The 26,694-nt window shown below is 34.8% G+C and overlaps 2 protein-coding genes, 1 long non-coding RNA gene and 1 pseudogene across 12 annotated transcripts; 3 read left to right on the top strand and 1 right to left on the bottom strand.

Moving 5' to 3' along the window:
* Window positions 1-5,076, top strand: LOC110638063 (uncharacterized). 7 transcript variants are annotated; one of them, XR_009147797.1, is made up of 7 exons: window positions 8-190; window positions 1,173-1,235; window positions 1,441-1,550; window positions 1,633-1,725; window positions 1,816-2,089; window positions 4,425-4,483; window positions 4,553-5,076. It is a non-coding gene; the product is annotated as an uncharacterized LOC110638063 (long non-coding RNA). The 7 variants fall into 7 exon arrangements; XR_009147796.1 differs by having other exon boundaries at window positions 9-190; window positions 4,584-5,076; XR_009147794.1 differs by having other exon boundaries at window positions 10-190; window positions 4,425-4,633; window positions 4,748-5,076.
* Window positions 4,895-11,624, bottom strand: LOC110665844 (flap endonuclease 1). 4 transcript variants are annotated; one of them, XR_009147790.1, is made up of 19 exons: window positions 11,465-11,624; window positions 11,257-11,373; window positions 11,076-11,131; window positions 10,874-10,936; window positions 10,676-10,729; window positions 10,507-10,555; window positions 10,374-10,421; window positions 10,159-10,224; window positions 9,940-9,990; window positions 9,585-9,704; window positions 9,424-9,508; window positions 9,206-9,287; window positions 8,525-8,639; window positions 8,356-8,412; window positions 8,192-8,238; window positions 7,166-7,220; window positions 5,494-5,610; window positions 5,376-5,410; window positions 4,895-5,276 (listed from the first exon to the last, which is right to left on the bottom strand). XR_009147790.1 is itself a non-coding variant. In XM_058144619.1 (18 exons), exons 1-17 carry the CDS (start codon window positions 11,474-11,476, stop codon window positions 5,542-5,544), a joined length of 1,146 nt encoding a protein of 381 aa, XP_058000602.1. In that variant the 5' UTR covers window positions 11,477-11,624; the 3' UTR covers window positions 4,895-5,410; window positions 5,494-5,541. The 4 variants fall into 4 exon arrangements, 2 of the variants coding, with proteins under 2 accessions (XP_058000602.1, XP_058000601.1); XR_009147789.1 differs by having other exon boundaries at window positions 5,376-5,610; XM_058144619.1 differs by having other exon boundaries at window positions 4,895-5,410.
* Window positions 11,625-13,132: 1,508 nt separating this feature from the next.
* On the top strand, window positions 13,133-17,637 carry LOC110637895 (uncharacterized; annotated as a pseudogene).
* A 4,464-nt stretch (window positions 17,638-22,101) lies between these two features.
* On the top strand, window positions 22,102-26,274 carry LOC110634967 (pectin acetylesterase 12). The gene is made up of 12 exons (XM_058144617.1): window positions 22,102-22,552; window positions 23,165-23,247; window positions 23,955-24,084; window positions 24,185-24,258; window positions 24,405-24,491; window positions 24,580-24,704; window positions 24,808-24,868; window positions 24,962-25,015; window positions 25,102-25,179; window positions 25,428-25,533; window positions 25,731-25,876; window positions 25,978-26,274. Exons 1-12 carry the CDS (start codon window positions 22,354-22,356, stop codon window positions 26,083-26,085), a joined length of 1,251 nt encoding a protein of 416 aa, XP_058000600.1. The 5' UTR covers window positions 22,102-22,353; the 3' UTR covers window positions 26,086-26,274.
* Window positions 26,275-26,694: the final 420 nt, after the last annotated feature.

Genomic DNA, 26,694 nt, shown 5'->3' with positions numbered 1-26,694 from the left:
AAAAAGTATTGCTTTTGAACTCTACATTCTTGTAATTGGAGTTGTGAACTATATAATGTGATGAAGTTGTTAATAACCATACTAAAAATGAATATGGATGTGCAGAGACTGAACTTATGACAAACTATCCAGGCTTGTGTTGTTGAGACAAACCATCTGTACTCAACTTCGGACTCTTCCTTCTTCTGAGGTGAAGCTTGCCCCTAGTAGAGTGTGTAAGTTAGATTTTCTAATAATTGTAGTGTATCAAATGAAACAAAATTCTTAGGCAAATGACCAGAATGAGATGAATCGGTAGAAACATTCTGATGATTAGCTAGTACCAAATGTGAAATGAAATTGTGGAAGGACATACTGGTCATATTTGAAACAGCTATACCATTACCAGCTAGTAGGGACCAATACAATATGAAATTAACAAGCATGCTTAAAGCCCTGGCTATGTGTAGGTGTGAGCATTCGGTTCGAACCAAACCGAACCGAATTAAATTATAAAAACCAAATTTTAAATTTTAGAAACCGAACCAAAATGGGTAAAAAACCGAATCGAACCGAACCGCTCTATTTCGGTTCAGTTTGGTTTAAACAGATCGATTTTGATTTTTGATTAATTTTTTAATTTAGACTTGATTTTCAAGTTATTTGGTCTAATTTTGACTTTGGTTTGAACCTAATAACCATTAATCAATGAAATTAAACCATTAATATATATAAAATTAAATGTAATTCATAAATTTTTCATAAAAATAAATCAATTCAAAAACCGATTCGATTCGATTTGGTTCGATTTGAGTATATAAATTACTATTCAGTTCGGTTTGGTTTAATTGATTTTTTTCTTCAAAACCGAACCGAACCGAAATAACCGAAATTTTTATAATGTAAAATCGAACCAAACCGATTGAATTTTAAAACCGAACCGAATTGACTCGGTTCGGTTTGATTTTTCGGTTTGAACCGAATTCTGCTCAGCCCTAGCTATGTGGGAAAAATGACTTTGATTGGGATCAACTAAGTCTGACCCTTGTACTATTGGATACTGACAATAGGTTTATTCTTGTTGCCTACAAGTTCTGTAAATTTTTTTTTTGAACCTACATTTAACTTAAATGCACAATACTGGCCCAATATATTTAACTCTTATCTAATGTCATTTACTTATGCTGCTACAGGTCTTGAACTTCATGTGGCTAAAGTTTTACCTCATTTGGTGCTATTTCCAGTTCTGGTCACTGGTATGCTCATTGAGTTACAATTTTTCCCTCATTCCCCCATTGGACTTGAAATATATCTTTGTCCAAGTCCCTAGGCAGTTTAGTCTAATTTTTTGGACAGTGTATCTACAATTTTATCATAACTTGTAATAAGCTTTAAGCTTTTGTCTTTTACTATCCAAGTAAACACAGAAGAAAGTTATTTTTAATAACATTGTTATTTTAGGTTTGTGACATTGAGGCCCCAGAGAACATGCCAAGGTCTATCAATAACTGCTACGACTTGTAGAATTTATGGAAAAATTGACATGCTTCATACAATAAATGGCTTGTGAGGTGCAATTTTCAAAACTTTTACTCTTGGTCTCACCCTGTTTTCCTCTATGGTATGGTTGCTTTATGAATACAATGATTCTAGGTACATGTATATTCCTCTTGGGGGTACGCATAGAAAGCTACTCAATATATGGGTTGTATTCACATTTGTTGCTGTATGGCATGATCTAGAGTGGTAATCATAGCTTGTCTTTTCATCCCTCTTTTTAATCACTTTTCAGTATGCTTTAGCACTAACCCAACAGCTTATTCCCTTTGGTGTCAGGAAACTTCTTTCATGGGCATGGTTGACATATTTATTCTTTATACCAGAAATGGTGGTGAAATCAGTGGCAAATGGATTACAGGCGGTCTATCGATAACTTTCCAATACTCTGATTTTTATAATATGGCACTAAATTTGAACTCTGCTTGCAATCTAATCTCTTTATTTCCTAATATATGATATGTTCTCAAATCTCAGGCAGAGTACTGTTGGGGAGCTTCTTTTTCGAGAATTTAGTGCTGTTGTTGGTGCTGTCACCATCACATGTCTAATGGTATGTGATTTACTTTATTAAACCTACAGCTAAAGCTCAAATTTTGAATAGCAACCATAATTTCCTTTTTTATTATTTTATTAAATTACTATGCCCACGTGAGGCCTCTTTTTTTGGGTCGGGGTACAAGAAGAGAGTACTAAACTTGAACCTGGACTCTATCTGCACTTGTGACTTTGTAGGAAATGGTCTTTTATTAGATGCTCGACTTAAGTAGACATTGACAAACCCTTTATACATAGCTGTCTCATTGGATTAATTGCACTAAATGTCCCTCAACTGTGGGTGCTATTTCATTTTAGCCACCCAACTTTTTCTATGTTAAAATAAAATAACTCAATTTTATTTTAACGGCAAAAAAAGTCCCTCCGACCTTCTATATAGGTTTCCCGACTACAATTCACCCATCTCTTTTTTTGGCCAATCCTTCTCCCTCTCATCTCTGTCTCCTTTTTTCTTCTGATCTTGCTATCTCTCTCTAATTTTTTTTTTTTTTGATAAGCCAGAAAATTTTATCAATAAACAGAGCAAACTAAGAGGAGAAAATCAGCTCAGGAACCTAGGAACAACCCGACAAACTCCACTACTGCTCCAAAAACCGAAAAAAAAAAAACACAACCCGACAAACTCCTCTGCTGCCTCAAATGCAAATGAACCAAAACATGAAAACACAAAAATGATAATTGAGAAATGAGCTAAAACTAATCGGTTGGAATTTATGGCAGAAATCTGCTGGCTAATTCTTCCTTGGGCATTGCTCAATTGGGACATTTGACACTCATGGGAATTGCTCGGATTTTTCGGCTTCAGTTGAGGTAGAATCTAGTGTGGTGAGCTTTTTGGAATTAGAGACATGTTGGCTGTGAGGGAGAGGGAAAAGGATGAGGGGGAGGAACAAGGGATGGCGTCAAGGCAGAGAAAATTGGTAGTTTATATATAGATGACAGAGAACAAAGAGGGGTGGATCTATGAAGCATGCAAACGCCTATCACTGGCGTTTCCAAGTGTTAGAAACGATTCCGTCCTGGAAACGGTGGGACACGGCCTTGAAACGTTTCGGGGCCGTGTCCGGAAAATCCAAAAAAAGGAAACGCGTTTCTCCAAAAAAAAGGAAATTGCAGCAAGAGGAGAAGAGGACCCAACTCTCTTTTACTGTTTCATTTCTCATTAGCAAGCAACCAGACCAACAAATTTACCAAATCAACAAACCAAATCTTTTTTTTTTTCTTTTAATTACACAATAATACAAAATGTAATAAAAAAGATCAAGGCAAAGCAAAAGCATAGGAATTGAAAGATGAATTAGAAGAAAGAAAATCCTAGATTAACTAGGCAAAAGTTCAAACAATGACTCATTTGGAAGAGGAGATTAGACTGAAAAGACAAATTAGAAATGGAGGTTGTGAGATCTGAAAAAGTTGAAAGGCAATTAGGGAGAAAGAGAGAGGGAGATTAGGGTTTGATAGAATGAAACCAAAAAAGATGATAAAAAGCTGATAATCGGTGGAGAAGAAGAGTATTAGAGAGAGCGTGAGAATGAGAAGAACGGCAGGTTGGCTTTTAACGTTGTGTCGCACATGGCCAGAAAACAAATGCTAGAAATGCTAGCTTTTTAAGGAGAGAGAGAGAGAGAGAGAGAGAGAAATGAGAGGCTGACTTTTAAATTGAAAATTTTTATTGTAATTTTTATCTTATTATTTTTACTCTTTACTTTATTTTTTGAATTGATTTTAATTGAGATGTAAACTTAAATTTTAATATCTTTAATATACTACTTTTTTTAATAATTATACAGGAGGTGAGAGTTTAAAATAAATAATTATTTTTATAATTTTTAATAGACTATTGATTTTATATATATACCCCTATATTTTTTATATTTACGCGTTTCCCCCACATTTTCTTTTCCTATATTTTTTAAAATGTCATTTCCCAGTGTCTGTTTCCTCATTTCTCTGTGTCCACGTTTCCGTTCCCGTGCTACGTAGGGGTGGATTGCAATCAGAGAACCTGTTATAGAAGGCTAGATGGGTTTTTTCTGCATTTAAAATTTGGTTACTGAAATGAAATCACCTCTAAAGTTAAGGGACGGTTGGCGCAGATAACCCATCTCATTTCAAATAGTAACATCAAAGAATCTGTTTGAAATTCTGAAATGACTGGTTTTTGCTGTTTGGACTTTGGAGAACAAGTGGATGCTACAGTAAAATAGATGTTATCTAGTTTCAAGGATTTGCAGATTTCCTTACCTCTCCTCTCTCAATTTGAGAAACAAATATTAGAGATCAATCTCTCTACTTAGGGCACAATTTTTTTTGAATTATTCATTATGCAGGTTGCAAACCTTACCATCAGGCATTAATTGGTTTATTTCACAATTTCTTACAAGAAAAGGTAAATTAACACCTTGCTCCTATATCTCCTATATCACCCTAATTTCCAATATTGGTAATACACGTGCAGCTGCATATTTGGTGCAATATTTGTCTTGTAGGATTGCCTATACTGGGTGGCATGTTTATAACATTTTATGTTGGGACAAAGGTATATGTCATGAACTGTCTCAAGTATTAAATTGAACATGTAATCTGTGTTGAGGTTTCATGATCTCTGATGGTTTGATTACAATGTTGCTCATTTGTATGTGTTGAAATCTAGTTATTTTGCGGCTTATGTTCTACATTGATGATGCCAAGCAAGAGAAGCACTGAACAAAGTGGACTATGAAGTTTTCATAGTCAGCCTATACTACCAACGCGGATGTCCCGTTGTTAAAAGTGGGGAGGAAAACGTGCCGGCAAAAAATAGGATAGATGACAATGCAATAGATTGAGCCTCTAATTTGATGGCTGGGTGTTTACATAGTTTGCTTCATGAGCACATTTAGTTTGTTCAATGTACACAATTACTCAAGTACGAGGTTTGTTGCCTGCTGACACACGTGTTTTTTCAGTAAATGACAACTTTGATAAAATTTCAGGTCACAACAGCTTTTTTTCAGTCTGAATTACATAACAGAAGCAGAAGTCTCCAGGGTAATCTATCACAAGATCCACAAATCTTACCCAGGTCTACAGGACAAGATTACAACATTATATATACGCCTTGCAAGTTTCCAGATCGATAGCCAAAAGTATCAATATGCATCCGCTGATCAAGAAACATGTCTCATGCAGAAACTGCTAACCTGATAAATAGTACAAACAAGAAACACTACATTGTAAGGAAACTAGCAACTAGAAACAAATTTCAATAAAATGTCCGGTATCAGAATGGCAACCATTACATGCTTAAAGACCCTTCACATGCATGAAACAATACCTGCTCCACAAAATGAATTGGAACACACACCAAAAAGAAAAAATAATTCAGGCAAACAACTTCTCACAAATCACACTTTTTACCTGATTACCTTCCTTGTGTTTGTTAAGGTTATAATGTCATCAAATTTACTACTTCTTACCACCTCTGGCCCTGGACTTCTTAGCACTAGTTTCTTTAGCATTGATATTCGGCGTTTCCTGTCAGAAGAATGTACAAAGAATGAAAACTAAAAATGAGTAGCAGCTGGCAATTAATTCCTTCCAAGATCTAGACACATGTACTAATGATTCAATATTATGTCTACCATTTACACCACTGGAGAGAATTAAGAATCATCAATAACAATTCGCTTTCCTCATGAAAGTAAATTGCAATATGCAAGTATATGACTATTATGCTGGCAGCCTGCTACAGTGAGCTAGGCGGAATAGAGATGAATACAAATTGGTTCTGAAGGTTCACCAAAGTTTTCAGCTTCATGCGCTGAAGCAGACACCTCTGGATGATGTGGAGCGCTTGGATCCCAGCAAGATAATTGGTAGGCTTAAGCTGCCAATGACCTTGGGAACAGAACAATTAAAGACTTGAAGAGAGAGAGCACTTTAGACTTGATTGTTGGTTTAGGAGATAGAAACACACATTTAGTTTCCTGTCATCCCGTGTACCAAGAAATTAAGGTGCTAATCAGTTCAAAACTTCCCGATGGATCAAAAGAAGCAGGGGATAAGGATCATTATTCTATCCTTTACAACAAATTTATTTTAGAAAAGAAAAAGGAGGTCTACAAATTATTTAAGATTAGTATCTATTCATGCTTGCAGCACTTTAAAAATAAATAACCAAATTATTTAATGTAAGATCACATGTGCAAATTTTCCATGCTGAAAAAGAACAGAATAAGATGAGGGATTCCCTTGGAGTTATCACAAGTTACCACCAAGGAATGAGTATCATGGTCATGGGTCCAAACCTATTGCATGGAAAAGAGGAAGTTCAGAGACACGCATGCAAAGAGAACTGAGATCTTAGAAATGCTCCTCCAGTCCCACCCTACCATAACTGTCCACCCCCACCCTGCCCTTTTCCCAAAATTTAGGGGCAAAAAGCAACTTCATCTACATAAGCACCTCCTTCAGTCAATGAAATTCATTATAAAAGAAAAAAAGACATGCATAATCAGCATAGAAAAGACTCAGCAAAAACTCGATGAGAAATAAGGGGTTAAAGAAGAATAAGCAACCTAGCAGGCTTAAAACGCTATAAGCAAAAACAACCACTCCTATGAATGGCATCTAGGACTAGCCAAAAACCAACCCTGCCTTGCCACCAGAACACCATAACATTATCTGCAATTAACTCAATGTCCAAAGTCAGTTGGGCAAAGCAAGATCCCCAGAAAGATGCTAAATTTCATGCTATCAATCTTACTGAAATTTTTGCTTTTAAAATCTCAGTATTTATTAGAATATGTGGATAGAATAAGAAGGCCAAACCAAGTAGAAGGCTAAGGCCTAGGAGCAAACAAGAGGAGAGGCAAACCAAAAATGACGTGGGCAGAATTGGTACAAAATCATGTAGCGTTATAATTCATCAACAGGTCACAGAAAGTCCCTAAGCAGAAAAGAAAAGAGAACAAGATCCAAACAGCTAATTTGGGATTGACACTTGATTGAATTGAGCATCAACCCCAAAGAAACATACATAGGAAGAAATCTCAATGAATGACAATTGAAATACTTAATAGGATATTACCTTCCGTTTAATAGGCATAGATGAGTTGGCAACTGGCTTAAAAAATGATTCCAATCTGTCAGAGAAATGAAACAAGGCATGATAAGAAAATGGAAAAAAAAATTGACGAGTGCAAATCAGTCTAGAGCTTCAACGAGTTGCAATTCATCCCAGCTTCTAAAACTTGCAATTTAAACACTATGCATTGAAATGTGTTTGAATATGGTCTGTGTGAGCTAAGCAATTAGTTTCACACCCATAAATCAGAAAATAGTAGTTAACACTGAACTGTACCTTTAACATTCTAGAAAACAAATTTAAACCAGGCAACTGCCTTGCAAGCAGAAAATATTAAAAAAAAAAAAAGAACTTGAAAGGTGGCATATCATCATAAACATATGGTGAATATTGAAAATCAAAAGAGTGAAAGACCAAAAAGTGGGATGATTAACCCTCTACTACAAAAAACGAAGGGGAGGAAGGAGGTTTGTGTGTTGGGGTGAGGAGGGCGCTCTCCCTAAAGCCAAATCCCAAGAGAATTACAGATTTTACTCCAAATTCCAATAACGCTGGTTCTCTACTCTCACGTGTATGCATCATCACTCAACCATTGCCCTTTACATTCCTCCTGAGGCAGTATTATAAATTTACATCAGATATGGCTAAAAGTCCTAAACCTTGAAGACAATTGGGTGAGGTGGGCTGGCACAATTTGGGTAGCCCAGTTCCATGTCCTAAGAACCAAAAGGGGGAGAGAAACAGAAAGAGAGAGTAAATGGACCTTTCCCCCTTTTTTGGATGATGAAAAAGAGAGAAATGGTGATGATGTGGCAATAGCCAACAAGAGATAGAACTATGAATATCATGTGCATCATCAATCCCAATGCAGGGATATAATATAGGCATCACATTGAAACACTTGTGCAAGTGTAATGAACACATAGCAACTCTTAAAGGACTGTGGATGAGACTTACATGCTAGTCACTAATTTGTACTTATTTCGGAAAATTCAATACCACATTTGCTATCACGTAAGCATCACTTACCGGCCTTGTGATGACTTGTTCTTAGCTGCTTTAATTTTTTCTATTGCCTGTCACAATTACACAAATGAATTGAAGACCAATAAATAGTATGCCATATTTCCTAAAACAGAACCCATTAGGGAAATCCTGCACTAGATTTTTGTAATAATGATCTAAGGGCTCACCTTTGTCACCCGATCACTATTGAACCCATTTTCATTCACCAAGAAAGTAATCAGCCCCTGCAAAAAATGATGAGATGAGTAAACCCATTTTCATTCAACATGCCAGAAAAAATTTACAACACTTCCACCCAATCACTATCAAACCCATTTTCATTCACCAATAAATCACCTCTTCATCTGAGGCAGTCCACTTAAGCTCAGGCTCCTCTTCATGAGCAAGGACAATTGGTTTTTTAAAAAGCTGTCGAGCCTCCTGATATGGCCAATCCTCTGGTATTTGGTATCTGAACATGTAAGAAATATGATCAATGCAGATTCAGAAACAGTATTTAATACTTGAAGACGCTAGCGTACTCTTTAAGTTCTGATAATACACAGCTGATAATTATTGATGAGACAAAAATATCATGGATGTGATAAAATTTCATAACTAGAACATCCAAGTGCCAACAAACCATCAGCCACAGCCCACATTCAATTGTCAATACAATAACACTTAATAAGGTAAGCCAGTTTTTCAAATCCTAGCAAATCAAAACCAACTTTGGAAGGATTCCAAAGAAACTCGTATTTAGCCAAGCCAATAGTTTTGCCAAGCCAATATGAATAACAGCCTCATCAAAAAAACATGATGATTCAAGGACCAAAACAGGAAAATAAAATATTATAACATGCTTCATAGTTCATCCTAAACTGAAAATTTTGACAAAGGCAAACTGATATTAAATTTTAGCAATTATATATTTTTATCACTTTTAACAAGGGGAAATATCATATTAAGTCAATTGCATAACTGGTTCACCATTTGACATGCATGAATGACATCCATCCACTGAAAAATGACATTCACCTCTCTTTGTTTATGTTCTCCAATATGTTCTCTATAGATCCATGCTGACGGATGAGCTTCAAGGCAGTCTGCCCTCCAATTCCTGCAGCATGGATTTGCCATGGCAATGATTAATGAAAGCATTATCAAAATTTCAAGCTGATTACAGGTAAGAGCTTCAACTCTTATATGGTTGATTAAGATTACTCAGGGCAGCCATAACTAAAAATCCTTAATACCTCGAATGCTGTCACAATAATCACATCCAGAAAGAATACACAGATCGATGAATTGATCCATGGTAAGGTTCAATTCCTCCAAAATCTGAAACAAAATCACTCAGAAAAGTGGATTAAATATCAAAAAAAAAAAAATTCCCAGTGTACACAGTTCTGAGCACCTTTGAGACTTCAAATTCCATAACCGGGATTTTTTTTGAGCTGGGATCCATCAAGTGGCGAAGAAACCTAGGAGCTCCAAAAGTTAAGGAATCCATGTCCTCAGAAGCTACAGCATAAACCTGGGAGATATAAAAATTTTGAAATAAATCACAAGAAAGCCAATCACAGATTCAGGAAACCTTAGGAAAAGGAGTTATCCCACTTCTTTCCAACAAAATTAAACCCACAAATCTAAAACAAAAGGATAAATCCATTCCCTTCAGGCATTAGAAACAAAATGGACCCATTCCAAATGCCATGCAAACATACAGTGAACCCAAAACTAGCCAAATTAAAAAGCAGAAAAATACATGCCTTTCCTGATTTGCAAAGTGCAGCACACTCTGCCTCTGCCTCCGAAGGAGCCTATACAAACAGAAAAAGATAAGTCCAAAGCATCAATATATTTTTATATCATCATTGGCCACAGATGCATAAAATACATGAAGTTTCAAAATATAAGATTTTTTTTATTGCCATATTCACATGTTAAAGCTCTAATTAGTAAAAGTAAATCAAACAACGGGAAAATACCTCAATTACAGGTACTCCCATGAGTTTTAAAAGTCTTTTGCAGTCTTCATTGTGCTGCTTTGTTACCTGTAGAAATAGAAGTACAAATAATCTCGCTATCCAAACCTTTGTCTAAAAGGGATACCTATGCAAGTGTTCAAGAAAACCATAGTGACCTCCAGAGAGATCACAGAAACCACTACTGTGGGGGACTGAGAGTCGAGCAAAGAACCAACCTTCACTGTCCGCTTACTGAATTTCTCAATGTCTTCCTTGTTGCCAGTCTACAATGAAAAAACAGAATTTTGTAAAATGAAATCTCAAAAAGAAATGCTAGAAACTATTGAAAGTAGAAATAAACACATGTACCTCCACAGCTTGAGCCAAATCCTCAGTAGCATCTGCCCTTCTTGAGTAACTGTATTGCAAGTATTGTATGACGATCATCATTTTTCATCAACCATCATAGAAGACTTCCGAATTGTAAAAGTGCTGAAAAATAAAAATGAAAAACGAGAAGCATAGATAGTAATAGTACCGCTTTGCCAGCTCTTCTTTTTTCAAGTCTGGAGGCTGCCCATCAAACACATAACTGAAGCACATACATTAAGTGATTTAGAAGAAGCATAAACCTCACCAAATGACATTCAAGTAATAAAGAGACGCTATTTCTTATATTGAAAAATAAAATGCAGAAAAAAAAAAAAGAAGAAGAAGAAGAAGAAGTGAGTCATACACAGGCTTTATTCCAGCCTCAAGAAGCCTGATTGTCCGAGTAAACATGCCTTGCAAATGGCTACAACATTGACCCAACAAAGAGAGGGGAAAACATGTTAATGATTATCCCAGAGATTTCAAAGAAAAAAAAAAGGTGAAACCCTTTAAAAAGAAATACTTTATGAAATTGAGAAAAGATGAAATCATTTAGTAAAGATCTAGTGACTTCGCCAGCCTCATTAGTAAGCATTTCAGTTCCAATTCTTCCCACTACAATCTGCAAACATTCAATAAGACGCCAACTCATTCCAGATAAAACTCCAACACACGCGCACACAACCACACACACATACTCCAAAGAAAAAAAACTAAAATTGAAATAAAATGGGAAATAATACAGACAAGGAACTGGTAGATGCTCATGCTGGCATCAATGGCAATCTTGCGGCCAAAGTAGCTCTCAAATTTCTGCTCTTTCATAGCTTTCGGGGCATTATCCGCCAACAGCTTCGTTAAACCCTACATTAATCAATCAAATAAGAGTATTCCAAGCAACTAACAATGGTGCCAAATTGCGAGAAACAAACACTGATTGAAGATACCAACTGACCTTAATGCCCATTGATAATTACGATACAGTGCACTCGAAATTGCTATGAAGATTAAGAATTCAACAAGAGTATCAGATTTTGGGGTTGGGGTTTTGCGAGGCTTCTAGGTTATGGAAGACGATAACTCTTTCCTTTTCCCGCCTATTGAGAGTACAGACGAGCGTATTATTAGGTTTGGGCTGCGTTAATCTATCAGCCCTAAACTACAATGGGCCTTCCTTTTCTTATTGAGCCCAAATTCACTATTTATAATAGAAAATTTTATAAAAAATTAATCCAATCTCTTTGCGATTAGTTTTTATTTTTGAAATATTAAATTTTTATTAATTTAAAAAAATTTTTTAAATAAATAAAAATTAAAAATAATGATGTAAAATTTTAATTAAATTTTTTTATAATAAATAATTTATGTTAAATTCTAACTTTTCACTTTTTATAGAAAGATCAGATTATCTAATCTCCATTTAACATTGTAGCATAGTAAATTTTATTTTTTGTTTTTTATTTTTTAATTACAATCTCAAACAAAGCCTGTTTATCCTGGCTGCGAAATATCATCACTTGCCGACAAGGAATCAAGATTCCAAGAAACTCATTCAATAAAAAGTTACAGATAAAGAAATCAAGCATCATTTGTGAAGTTATGAAAAGTTGAGCATAATAACGAATAATACTACCAAGCGAGCCTTGCTTCATCCGTCAATCAAAAACAATAATATTCAGTAAATTTCCAAAGTGACGGCTGACAGCTGACAGCAATTTTTTCCTTCCTAGCAAGCACAGTATCTGCCATGAAAGGTCTAGCTTGAAGGCTTACGATTCCCTGGCTATTCATCAGACAATGCAAGTAATGAGATGAGCTTATATCTAATTAATTGATTAAAAAGATGATTATTTTTCTCCTAACAAAGTTTCCAGTGTCCGGGAAGAAGCCATTTTCACTTGTGAACATATAGATTTTACTAGCAATGGATGTGACTGGATATAAAAATTTTAAGTGCATATAGAAATAGGTATGCAATGCTAAATCCCTTCTCGAACAAACATGAATTAGAGTTGTTTTTACATTGCTTTTAAGAATAATGTTTAGTAAGAAGTGATTAAAAATTGATTTTAATAACAGGATAATTAATATTCACCTTGGGAGGAATGATGGGTATTCTTTACTGGAGTACAAAATTGAGAAAATCAGTGTTATTTTTGTGGCTTGAAATTTAGATATGTTTTTCATAGATTCGAATTGTGTCTCAACCCGAAAGTTTCACGCTGCGACCTGATTGGGATAAAAAGTGAGATCTGTGGTGGTGGGCTCGGGCCTGAAGCTCACCACTGATCTCCTTGGGTTGCCTCCGCGGTATGGATCAATATAAATATTATAATATTCTACCATTTGCAGAAGAGTCATGGGATATTCGGGAAATACACTGGGATTAGGGTTTGAGAGTTCTGATTGATTGTATCTTGCTCTTTTCATCACAGTGGAACTTTTTTTCTCTTGTCTTGCCCGTAGACGTAGACCTTATGGTTGAACCACGTTAAATCCTGTGTTATTCTTCTTCTCTTTTTAATACTGTATGATTTTGCGATTTGTATGTGTATCTTAGATTTATGTGCTTGTTATAACAAACTGGTATTAGAGCTTTGTGCGCAAAATCTAAGGTTTACAGATGGCGTCGTCTTCAACGAAGTATGAGATGGAGAAGTTTGATGGTGGATCGAATTTCAGTCTGTGAAAGATTAAAATTAAATCTTCCTTGATCCTACAAGGTCTATGGAAGGCAATTGATGATAACTTTCCAGAAGGTATGAAAGAGGCGGAGAGGGCTGATCTAAAGGAGAGAGCCTTGAGTGCGATTTTCATGAGCATAACTGATAATGTCGTACGTGAGATTGTTGGTAAAAGCTCAGCATCTGTGGCATGGAAGAAATTAGAGGAGTTGTACTCTGCCAAATCGCTGACCAATCGCCTATATCTGAAGAAAAGGCTTTACAATCTGAGAATGAGTGAAGGCACGCCCATTAAAGAACATCTGAATGAATTCAATTCAATCATTATGGACCTGAAGAATATTGATATTGAGATTGATAGTGAGGATTAGGCTCTTATTGTGTTATGTTCTTTGCCACCCTCCTATGAAACTTTTGTTGATACTCTGTTGTATGGGAAAGACAATATTTCACTAGACGATGTTAGTAATTCTCTAAAATTGAAGGAGTTGAAAAAGAAATTTCCAGATAATAGAGAAAGATTTGAGGGATAAGATTTGGTGAGCAGGGGAAGAACACATTCAAGGGAGGGTTCTTCTAGCAGGAAGAAATCTAAGGCCAGATCTAAGTCGAGAATGAAAAAGGCCAACTGTTTTGAGTGCGGGAGCAAGATCACTACAGGAGAGACTGTCCCAAGTTGAAAAATAAAAAAGGAAAGCAACCAGAAAGTTCTACGAGTGTGGTTGATAGTTTTATTGATTCTGTCAATGATGACAGTGCTGGAGAAATTTTATCTGTGAGTTCAAATCATGGACAAAATTCCTGGATTTTGATACTGGTGCTACTTATAATATATGTCCACACAGAAATTGGTTTGTCACTTATAAACAGATGAGTGGCAAGGTGTTTCTGGGCAATGATTGTGCATTATCTGTTGAAGGAATTAGTAACATCAGATTCAGGACGTTTGATGGCGTTGTCAGAACTATAAAGTGTTGGCATATTCCAGAACTAAAGAGGAACTTGATTTCTCTTGGGACACTTGACTCTTATGGATTTAGATACCATGCAGAGAATGGAGTTCTCAAAGTGTGCAAGGGCTTTATGGTACTCATGAAGAGCAGTTTGATTTCAGGATTGTATTTTCTTCAGGGTAGTACAGTTTCAGGGGAAGCTACAGTAGCATCCGGCAGCATTAATAAAAATCAGACTCAATTGTGGCATATGCGCCTTGGTCATATGAGTGAAAGAGGATTATCTGTGTTAAGCAAACGGGATTTGTTGGATGGGTAGAAAATAGAATCTATGGACTTTTGTGAACACCGTGTGTTTGGTAAATAGACCATGGTGAAGTTCAATAAAAAGGCAGTGCGCAAGACTAGTGGAATGGTGGATTATATCCACTCAGATCTATGGGGTCCTAACAAAATCCCTTCAAATAGCGATGCCAGGTACTTCATGATTTTGATTGACGATTACTCTAGGATGGTGTGGGTGTATTTTCTGAAAATAAAAGATGAGACATTTTCAACCTTTGTAAAGTGGAAGACGATGATTGAGAAGCAAACAGAAAAGAAGGTCAAGCGCCTTAAAACTGATAACGGGTTGGAATTTTGCAATCGTGAGTTCGATGCATTCTGCAGCAATGAAGGTATAGTGAGACATCGCACTTGTACAAAGACACCACAACAGAAAGGTATTGCAGAACGCATAAACAGAATGCTTTGTGACAAAACACGAAGCATGCTCTCACATTCAGGATTGGTAAAGGATTTCTAGGCTGAAGCAATTAATACAGCCTATTTCTTGGTTAATAAATCTCCATCTACAGTTATTGAGTGCAAAACTCCTTTTGAGATCTGGTCCGGTTCACCGGCTAATTACTCTCAGCTAAGAGTATTTGGTTGTCCTGCTTATGCTCATGTGAAAGATGGTAAGCTTGAGCCGAGGGCAAGAAAATGCATATTTCTAGGGTATGCATCTAGAGTGAAAGGCTATAGGTTGTGGTGCAATGATTCAAAGTCTCCAGGATTAATTATCAACAGGGATGTGGCACTTAATGAGTCTGTTTCATTGGATAGTCAGAGGAAGAAGTCAATAGCAAAATCAGATCATGGTGTTAGAGAACAGGTGGAGCTTGATATCGATACTTCAGTAATTCAGCCTAGTGATTCAGAGGATGAGGTGCAAGATCCTGATCAACAAGAGGATGCACCTGAGCAACAGCAACATGAACCATATAGCATTGCAACTGATAGAGAGAGAAGACATATTAGACCACTGCAAATATATGCATATGCAGATCTAATTGCGTTTGCCTTGTCAGTTTCTGAAACAGTTGATGTGCATGAATCCAGCAATTATAAATAAGCTATTTCTTGTTCAGATGCAGATCAGTGGGTCGGTGCTATGAGTGAAGAAATTGAATCTCTTCACAAGAATCAAACTTGGGAGCTTGTAACATTGCCTAAGAGATAAAAAGTGGTAGGTTGCAAATGGGTGTTCAAGAAAAAGGAAGGCACTCCAGGGGTTGAAGCACCTCGATATGAGGCACAGTTGGTAGCAAAAGGCTTTACTCAGAGGGAGGGGATTGACTTTAATGAAGTGTTTTCTCCAGTTGTGAAGCACAGCTCTATTAGAATCTTACTTGCTATAATTGCTCTTCATGATCTAGAGCTTGAGCAACTAGATATGAAGACAGCATTTTTGCATGGTGAGTTGGAGGAGCAAATTTATATGAGTCAGCCTGAGGGGTTTCTCATTCCAGGTATGAAAAATCGTGTTTGCTTGCTTAATAAATCTTTATATGATCTATCTGAAATAGTCTCCTAGGCAGTATTGGATTACGCTAACTATTGTGCTTGGCACAACTGTAGGTGTAGCAGGCATTATTTGGGCTAGCATCAATGATGATTGGTACAAGGGGTTCATGATCTCAACCGTGGTAGCCTTTATGGGTTTTCTTGTTCTTGTATTTAGGAAGCCTTTTTACCACCAACGAAAATCTGGAGAGATCCCCCTCATAAGAATCTCACAGGTACTTCCTATCCTATTATTTCGAGTCTATTTGACATTGATATTTGAAATTGATTCAATGAAAACCTTCGTTTCCCTGCTTAGGTTATTGTTTTGGCAATTAAAAACAGACGATTGTCCCTTCCAGCGAACGTTGATGAACTATATGAGATCAACGATAAAGAAACACTCTCTCCTGAGGAAAAAATTGCACATACTAACCAATTCAGGTAGCCTAAAGACTGTTAAAATCGATGCCACTCTACATATATATATATATATATATATATATATATATATATATAGAGTGTTTAGTTTTCTGAAGAAGTTCCAATTTAATTACTCAACCAGATTCCTAGACAAAGCTTCCATTGCTCCCCTAAAGACCTGAACATTGTAACATGGACAATGTGCACTGTGACCCAAGTTGAAGAAGTGAAGATCCTAACAAGAATGTTGCCTATATTATTCAGCACTATCATAATGAACACATGATTAGCTCAACTCTAGACCTTCTCAGTACAATAGGGATCTATGATGAACAAGCATTTGGGCAAGTTCGAGGTTCCTGCACCTTCAATTCCTGTAATTCCACTAGTTTTCATGGTCATACTCATTCCTTTCTATGAGTTTATTTTGTTCCTTTAGCTAGAAAGATCACCGGTCACCCATTAGGCATTATGCAGCTTCAGCGTGTAGGAAGTGGTCTTGTTCTTTCTGCAATTTCAATGGCTGTAGCAGGTATTGTGGAGTGGAGGTGAAATGAAGGGACCAAGCACTTAAAGACAAAGCACATCCCATGAGTCTTTTCAGGCTTTCTTTCTAATATGGAATTTTTGGAATAGCAGACACGTTCACACTAGTTGGACTAGTTGGACTAATGGAATTACTAGTTGGACTAATGGAATTTTTCTACAAGGAAGCACCTTGAGGAATGAAATCCCTTTCTACTTCATTTACATGGCTATCATTATTATTTGGCTACTTCTTGAGTACTGTTTTTGTTAACATCATAAACACAATTACAGAAAGAGTTACTCCAAGCAAGAAAGGTTGGTTACATGGTGACGATATAGACGAAAACAATTTGAATCTTTTCTACTGGTTCTCAGCCATTCTCAGCTACATCAACTTTGCAAACTATCTTTTCTGGGCTTTATGGTACAAATACAAGGCCAATAAGGTAGATTCTAAACTTGACACAAGGAGTACAGATGGTTTACTGCTTCTTGCCAATAAGGTAGAGAACAATATTACAGAGAGTTTTGTTAAGACAGAGGTAGAAGAGAATAATAATACAGAGGAAAAGGAAGTGAAAACAACTGAAGCTGAAGCTGAAGCTCCCACTTCTGAGCAGCTTAAGGATGCTAAAGAAAACCAACAAATTGATCAGTAAGACAATCAATAATAATCTAGCAATGGTTTGGTTTTCTTTTCTTTTTCCTGTCCTGTTTTTGTGATGTTAAGCAAAACGGCATCGTGTTAAGCAAAAGTCTGAGTTGTGCAGGGTGCAATGTGTTGGTAGGGGTGAGCATTCGGTTCAAATCGAACCGAATTAAATTACCAAAATTGAATTACTATATTTTAAAATGGAACGTAACCGAAATAAATGAAAAATCGAATCGAGCCACATTATTTCGGTTTTGTTTAAACTGATCGATTCCGAATTTGCTTATTTTTTTAATTTAGACTTGATTTTCAAGTTATTTGATTTGATTTTAATATGAGTTTGAACCTAATAACCATTAATCAATGAATTAAGCAATTTATATATATAAAATTACATCTAATTTATAAATTTCCTATAAAAATAAAATAATTCAAAAATAAAAAATATTATTCAATTTGATTCAGTTCAAACTGATTTTTTTTTTCTAAAATCGAATCAAAATGAATTATATTAAAAATCAAACTAAATTATTAAATTAAAGAAATTCGGTTCAATTTTTTAATTTAAATCGAATAATGCTCTATCTATATGTTGGCACACGATAAATAAATTGATGGAAAAGCCCACCGACACACGTGATCACGCCACCTCATAAACATGGTAAAAAAGGCATGCTCAATGGTCAATGCACATGCGCGACCTTATTATAGCAGCAACCATAATTACGTGCATTAATGGCTAATCTAAAACTAATTAATTAATTAATTAAAGAGAACACTAACAAATTAAGCAGCAAACTAAAAGGTGCATGTGGGTGAGAACAAGTGTGTGTCTCGCTTGCATTCATCCTCTTTCCATGTTGGGTTCACCGTTAACATTAATATCAGTGTTCTTCTTCCATGTGATTATGCTTACTAACACTAACACTCATCATATATATTTGCTATGGAAAATTCATTCTTATAATGTTTTTGCAACTAATTTATAGAAAATTATTAATATACAAACATTTATATGTGAGATTTGCTATGATTTTAGTTAATATAATATTTATATTATTTTTATGGAGCTTGAATATTGATATGCTTTCGTGCACTTGATTTGTAATCCAAACCCAATTGAAAATTTTTGTGAAATATATGGTAGTAGCGAAAGGTATAGGCCGATAAGAATATTTTTAATTTATTGTAATAATATTGTGAGAAATTTAGAAGACATTATAGGGTTAAGATTTCAGAGTGTTGATTGATTGTATTAACTTTTTTTTTGTCTTGTCCGTTAACGTGGACCTTACGATTGAACCACGTAAATTTTATGTTCGTTCTTCTTATTTTCTCTATATACTATGTAATTGTATAATTGTGTATTTCTTAAATTTACATGTCCATTTTAACAAATTAGAGGTTTAGGGAGTAGTTCATGAAAAGTTATCTTTCCTAACTTTTAGAGATCAAAAGAGTGTTTTGATCAGGGTCAACGAGATGATATCATTATTTTTACATTTAATAGCTAATTCAATAATTATTTTTTATCAAACAATTCTGCTTTACATCACTATATAAGCAGTTATCTATTAATAATTAACGGTCATTAAGATAATTGATAATTATAAAAATAATTAATAACTATTAAAATAATTAATATTATCGAATAAGACTTAATTGTAGTCTTAGCAAGCATGGTAAATAGGAATGTCAATGTGTAATATAATGTTATCAATGGATAGCCTTATCACAAAATGAAAATGAAGGCAGTAGTGATGAGAGAATGTATGCAGACGCGTGAGAAAGGATGAGCACAAAGTGCAAGGAGGATAACAAAAGCAGTTGCGTGAAGGCAACGGAGGCTTCTTGATTAGGAAGACAAGCATAACCATTTCCATGGTTTTGGGCTTCTGGAAAGGCCATCTTCTAGGATCTTGTCTTCCTAATGAAAAAGAAACTGTAATTGTCCGTTTTGGACATTCCAATCTCTTTTTTTTTTCCTTTGTCTTTTTTTACTTTTTTTCAAATAAAAAAAAAACAAAAATTTCTCTTTTCTTTCATCCTATTAGCTGCCAAGCACCATTATGAATATCTTATTCTACTGTTTATTTTAATTTAATAATATTAAAATTATTTCAAAAATCGTAAGATTTTTCAAGAATGAAAGTGGATGATTTATATACATAAAAAAAAAATGATGATAACCATGTTTCTTTTAGGTCCATTGATGCATTATTTTTAGAAGGAAAAGAAAAGAAAAAGGATATGGGCAACAGAAACCTAATGGGGGGCCAAGTGTGTTGACAAAGGTGGTGAGGAGGGTGATGGTCCTCGAGCCACAACCATCATCAATTATGAGAACCCACCACAGAAACTCACTCAACCTTCTATATTTTGTAAGCATATGAAATGGCTTTATCTTCCCTGATATATCCTATACATATATAATTCAGGAATATTGTTAAATTAAGTGTTTAATTTAACACTGTACAAACAATTAATTGGCCCACTCGTGACGAATGATTAATGATGTTATGCTCACTAGAACAGCATTTCAAATCATAGCCCTTTTTTTTTCTTTTACCCCAAAAACACAGCATTCACGATAATAATTAATTGGTTATATGAATATTGCATGTTCAAATTATCCTTCCGTTCCCTTTACTTTCAGTGACCCAACCCAATGCTAAAATCTTGAATTATTTTAGACTCCATGACTTGGTCTAGTCAATCATGCATATCAATAGGGGTATACAACAAAACCATTGAATTGATAAATCCAATCAATTTGAATGTATCCAATTCTAAATTAATGATTTTATATATTTAAATATTAGTTATATTTGAAAATAATTATAAATTGAATTTTCAATTTAAATTTAGGATTAATATAGTAAAAATTTAATCTAAATTAAATATATGTCATTTTATATATTTATTTATTAATTTTAATTTAAATACCATTAAAATTAAATTTATCAACTTGATTTGAGGAAATAAAGTGAATACACACATAGAGTATACATTTCAAGGATTGTTCTTAAACTTTAGGGATTGTAATAGAATCGTTCCTAAACTTAAAAATGTAATATAAAACTCATTATACTTTAAAATTTTGCACAACAAAATCCTTTTAATTCTAAATAGCTGATTTATGCAATCTAAAGTAACAATGACGTATTCTCTCTATTTAATGTAATAATAACAAAATCAGTTATAATTTTTTTCATAGATTAACCATAAAAAAAAATCTCAACTATATAAGGTAATAAAATACTATATGAATAACAATTGATTAGAGAAACTTCGCCTTTAAAAAAAATAACAATTATTCACGTTATCGCCACTTTAAATTGTTCACATTAATGTATTTATAAACTGATTACTGTAAATTAAAAATGTTTTATTGTGTAAAATTTTAAAATTTAAGAAATTTTATGTTACATTTTTTTTTAGTTCAGATACGACTTTATTATAACTCTTAAATTTATAGTGCGGCTACTAAAATTTATTCCCGTACAGAGCCTTCCATACCAATCTTCACGTATATATATCTTTTTGGATTTATATATAGATGCCTCTTTAATTAAGCATGTGGATAGGCATTAATATGAGCAAGATGGCAAACTTGCAACTACTAAAATATTTAAAATTATAAATTTAAATGATTAATTATTATAAATTTAACGTGTTTTATTTATGAAGCTCATATGATCAATTAATAGTTGTTTTTACAACTGGTCTGAGAACCAAACACTACAAAAGAGAAAGATGACAAAGAGATTTAAAAAGTGACCACCGATTATTAATAAAGAACAATCTAATTAATTGTTCTTTTATGTTACATTTTTTTCTTTTCTTTATAAAAGATCTTACATTATATATATGCAGGTAATAATTAATTTAAATTAAATAAATTCGTTACTGGGAAATAATTTAACAATGAGAATGCTTTCATGTGAGAAAAGAATCGTTGAATTCTTCAATAATATTCTATTGGATACCATCCAATTCAGATCTCCAAGAAGCAGAGAAATCTAGCTAAAAAGAAAGCTATAATAATGAAAAATAAAATCAAAACCTATGGTGGTCTCTCAAGGACAACTTCAAATGATAATAAAAATCTTTTTTTTTTTTTTTTTAATTGGCTTCTTTCAAGAACGATGCATTGAAAGAAAAAGAACCTCAAGAACAAGAAAACAAAATGTAACAGATGCAAGCTTCTCAAGAAAAGGTTGCACCATAGAACCATGAAGTAGGTCACACCCAATAAAATGAAGCTAAGAGAGAGAGAGAGAGAATTCCCATTTCCCACCACACAACCCCCAAACAATAAAAGTCACAGCATACAGACTATTTGGAACCCACCCTACATCCACATCACCTAAATCGGATGGTAGATAACTGTCTGTGACATTGCATAGGTCAATTGAATGTAATGCTAGATTTGCTGGTTAACCTAAATCATTGTAAGATTCCAAACGTGCCCGAAGTTTGTATAAACCTTAAAAAAGCCCGGCAAATACTGTGCTTTGCAAAACAGCTCAACACACTCTCTCTCTTTCTCTCTCTCTCTCTCTACATTTCTGAATCTCATTAGAGCTGTGATTTATTTTTCCTATATTTAGTTTTCAACCTAAACGCTAGCAGATTTTGAAGATAAATACGATCTATTACTAATAATGGCAGACTGTTAGGCAAAGTTTTAGCTTTCTGTATTTTTCCTTTTCATTTTTCAAGATTTGTGAGCCAGAAAATTTGTGACAGAAGAAAGAGAGAGAGAGGGGGGCAAATGGGGAAGCTTTTGTGGGTTTTAGTTGCTTTGGTTTCTGTTTTTGGGAAATGGGTGGATGGGTTTTTTGAATTCAATGAGACTGAGTTATTTTACACTGGACATGAAGCTTATGGTTATTTTAATGAATCTAAGCTCATTAATAATGCTCTCATGGTAGGACTTACTCTCATTCAAGGAGCTGGTGCAAGAGGAGCAGGTACTTACTAGTTTTCATCATTGCTCTTATTTCAGTCATTTTCTGGTAATTATAGTTATGCATTTGCAGATTACTTCATTTTGCTGGGTTAGTGCTCTCTTTTTTTTTTTTTTTTTCCTTCCTTTTAATCTCTTAATAAAAATCTCCACTTCTTTTCTTACTGTGAACTTTATTAAAATGGGTAGATTGACAGATTATATTGTACTTATTGCTAATGGATTTGCTTCTGGTATCTGGGTTCTCAATTTAGATTTTTTTCTTCTTTTTTCTATTATTGAAAGAAAAGGATATTGCCCTTTAAAAGGAATTTACTTATTTAAACAAATGGATGTTTTCAATCCGCAGAGACGTTAGTTAAATAATATAAGGCACTCAGTTTTCTTTGTTATTCCCTTTTCGTCCAATCATTTTGCTCAGAGTTAGCTCATTGGCTTTGGCGAAACAATTTGTTCTGTTCTCAGTTGTTGTTTCATACTCTTTTTTATATTTTCAAAACTTAAAATTTGTTTAGTAAATGCTGTTGCCAGTTCTAACAAAGACATAAGCATTTGATAATTTATTGGATTAAGTTTCCCTTAAATCTTGTCCTAATTAAGTTTTTCAATCTCACAGTCTGTTTGGATGGAACATTGCCTGGCTACCATTTGCATAGAGGATACGACTCTGGAGCTAATAGTTGGCTCATTCAATTGGAGGTTTGTCATCCATCACTGATTTGAGAGCATTATAGTATTATTCTTGGTCTCTAGTTGCCTTATTATATTTACTCGCATAATTTGAACGTCAAGAGCTTGTCTTTATATGTGTTTCTTTCTCTAGTGATCGATATTTTCCAAAGTTTGATGTTCTTGTTCTACCTGGAATAAGTACCACTAGCCACCTAAAGATTTATAACAAAAATATCACAGTAACACTAAGATCAGTAAATGGTTGAATTCAAGATGATAAATGCCTTGTTGAATAATTTTTTTTTTTAAACTGCCGAAAAGGGTTAGTCACTACCCTCTCCGGCTGGGGCCGCTAGTTGAGCTTTTATGTCTCCGATATAAGCTACCCCACAAGACGCATTGACCACCGAACACTGTTGGGAGATGTGGATCTGATTAAAACAACATAATAATTAAAAGAATTTGAATGATATGCATGATTTTTGTCATGGTTGGGTTGAGGATATCTAGTCTATTTTAAGCATGGTAATAAAGAATTTTCCTGGTTGAGAAGCCTTACAAGTTACAACTCTGTTTTAAGCCTTCTCTTAAGGATGCAATGCCTTGAACTAGCAAAATTGTTTTTTTGCTTGTGCAGTTTTTCTGCTCAATTTGGTGGTTATACAAGTCGCACTGATTCTTACAATTAACAATGTCGGGATTGAGGACTAAACTTCGTAATAATTCTTGTGCAGGGAGGAGGATGGTGCAATAACATCAGAAATTGTGTATACCGCAAAACAACGCGACATGGTTCATCTAGATACATGGAAAAGCTGGTGCCATTTACGGGAATTCTAAGCAATAAGCCTGAAGAAAATCCTGGTACACTTTAATTCTCAAACTTCTTAGGAAATTATCAAGACTTATCAAATTATGAAAATATATAATTTTTTCTAAAATTCTATTTGGCATTTCATTGCAGATTTTTTCAACTGGAACAGAGTAAAACTCCGTTACTGTGATGGTGCCTCGTTTGCTGGGGATAGTGAAAATAGGGTCAGCATTTGCTGTTTGATTTGGTGATTGCGTATTAAATTGACTATTCTATCACTATATGATTTGATTTAAAACATTCTGAACAATCTTAACAAAGTTTCTAACAATGCAAATTGCTTGTTGAAATTAAATGGTTGTGTTCACAGGCTGCACAACTGCAATTCAGAGGACAACGTATATGGTTGGCTGCGATGGAAGATTTAATGTCAAAGGGAATGCGTTATGCCAACCAGGTTTTATATCTATTGAGCTCTCAATCTCTTGTTGTTCATCTTTCTCTCTTAATTCTTCCCTCAATGACAACTTCTTTTTGCACCTCAGGCACTTCTTTCGGGGTGCTCTGCAGGGGGTCTGGCTTCTATTTTACACTGTGATAAGTTTAGGAACTTGTTTCCAAGCACAATTAGAGTGAAGTGCCTAAGTGATGCTGGTTTATTCCTTGACGCGTAATGTCTACTTACATGGACATTCTTTCATGATTGGCTTTAGTTTGTCGTTAGTTTACTTAGTATCTCATATACCTATTGGCTCTTCTATTTGTGATTGTAGAATTGATGTATCTGGTGGTCGCTCTCTAAGGAATATGTACGGTGGTGTGGTGGGCTTGCAGGTAATATATAGATAGGATTTGTAACTTCCATTGTCTAATCTGAAGGTTTTATTGCTGCTGCTGCATGCTCAAGGAAATTGTCATATTTATCAGGGGGTGCGAAATAACCTGCCACGCATTTGCACTAACCATCTCGATCCAACTTCGGTAATCCCTTCTTCCTTGAGTTCTTGTCAGGCAATAAAGTAACTCTGGAATTAACCTTTTTGTTCCTTGATTTTCTTTTGGTCCAGTGCTTCTTCCCTCAGAATGTAATTGGCAGCGTAAAAACCCCATTATTCATTCTCAATGCGGCCTATGATTCATGGCAGGTAGTAATCCTTTCCTGTATGTCATAACCTCATTTAACCTAAGAATTCACGAAGATAATTAGCTATGGGAGTGATTGTGCATGAATAGAGCCTGAATGCCAAGACTAGCAAACAACATACATTAACTTATCATTTGGGGAAAAACTTGGGAAGATTATTGAATCTCTTTTCTACTATGTGAAATTAGATCCAGTCCAGCTAGTGATTGTGCAAGATTATTGAATCTCTTTTCTACTATGTGAAATTAGATCCAGTCCAGCTTAGCCCCACCAACTGCAGATCCCCATGGCTACTGGAGTGAATGCAGAAAGAACCATGCAAAGTGTTCTGCATCCCAAATCCAATTTCTACAAGGTGATTTCAAATATGACAGACTCCTATATCTCATGCAATACGAAAAACATAACTGATGAATTTAGTATGCTTGTTAGGGGTTTATTTTTGGTTCATTTGGCTCCAACTAGGGCTTGAATTCGAGATCTCAAAAAACAAAAACAACTCCAGTACAACTAAACTAAATGTTTGTCATTTCTTTTGTTTCTCTGGAACAGGATTCAGGAATCAAATGCTGCGTGCAATAAGAGGCTTCTCAATGTCTAGACAAAATGGATTGTTTATAAATTCATGCTTTGCTCACTGCCAATCAGAAAGGCAAGATACATGGTTCGCAGATGATTCTCCTGTTATTGGAAATAAGGTATGCTTATGCCCTAGTTACATTTTGGCTTGTGTGCCTGTGCTCTAATTTTATACATACAGGAAAAACAAAGTTATGATATCAAACTTGATCATTTGCAGGCAATTGCAATTGCAGTTGGAGATTGGTATTTTGATCGCTCCGGGGTTGAGGCTATCGATTGCCCATACCCGTGTGACAAGACCTGCCACAATCTGGTTTTTAAATGAACCAAATTATTTTAGCCATTGATTTAGCTTAGATACCTCCTTATATATCTTCTCATTTTTATTGGAAAAGAATTCTGAGATTCAATGCAATTCTACAGAAGACAATAAGAATGAAGGTTGTCAAGAAATGCAAATTTATCCCAAGCTTTTCCACATTGTTATAGCATTTCTTGTGCATTGAAGTTGCAATTTTTGTCTTCAAATATGTGCTGTATTGATATATATATATATATATATATATATATATATGAATTTTTTTTTTCCAATGATTAATCAACTAAGTCCATGATTTGTATTTGTTGACTGCACCAATGATATTTAATTCAGTAATCTCTTTTGATAGGGCAAAATAGAATTTATAAGCCCCCCTTCTCTCTTTTGGGTTTTTGACCAAACTAGCCACACCGACAGTATTTGATCTTTATTTTAATAGCTGGACAAAGGAGCAGTCGTTATCCATGAAAGTTGAAAGCAGACGGGAATTCATTTAAGCGTGAATTCATTTAAACAAGAGTTCATATTATTCCTGTGATGTCTTTCGGCTAAGCAGGCCTACAGATTTTTATTTTAGATTAGGTGGTCCAATCTTAAAAGAGTTCTTTGAACTCT

Source organism: Hevea brasiliensis, chromosome 3 (genome assembly GCF_030052815.1).
Source record: "Hevea brasiliensis isolate MT/VB/25A 57/8 chromosome 3, ASM3005281v1, whole genome shotgun sequence".
Taxonomy (NCBI): Eukaryota; Viridiplantae; Streptophyta; class Magnoliopsida; order Malpighiales; family Euphorbiaceae; genus Hevea; species Hevea brasiliensis.
The sequence above is the reverse complement of the archived record's forward strand: the minus strand, read 5'-3'. Positions and strand labels throughout refer to the sequence as shown.

Excerpts from the sequence above, each read along its gene's own strand:
- LOC110665844 (XM_058144619.1), bottom strand. Across the intron at positions 8,413-8,524 it reads GGACTGCCTCAGATGAAGAG|GGGCTGATTACTTTCTTGGT; the intron begins GTGATTTATTGG and ends CATTTTTTGCAG. Across the intron at positions 8,239-8,355 it reads ATAGTGATCGGGTGACAAAG|GCAATAGAAAAAATTAAAGC; the intron begins GTGAGCCCTTAG and ends TAATTGTGACAG.
- LOC110634967 (XM_058144617.1), top strand. The coding sequence starts at position 22,354 with ATGGGGAAGCTTTTGTGGGTTTTAGTTGCTTTGGTTTCTGTTTTTGGG. Across the intron at positions 24,492-24,579 it reads GAATGCGTTATGCCAACCAG|GCACTTCTTTCGGGGTGCTC; the intron begins GTTTTATATCTA and ends TTTGCACCTCAG. Across the intron at positions 24,869-24,961 it reads GTGGTGTGGTGGGCTTGCAG|GGGGTGCGAAATAACCTGCC; the intron begins GTAATATATAGA and ends CATATTTATCAG.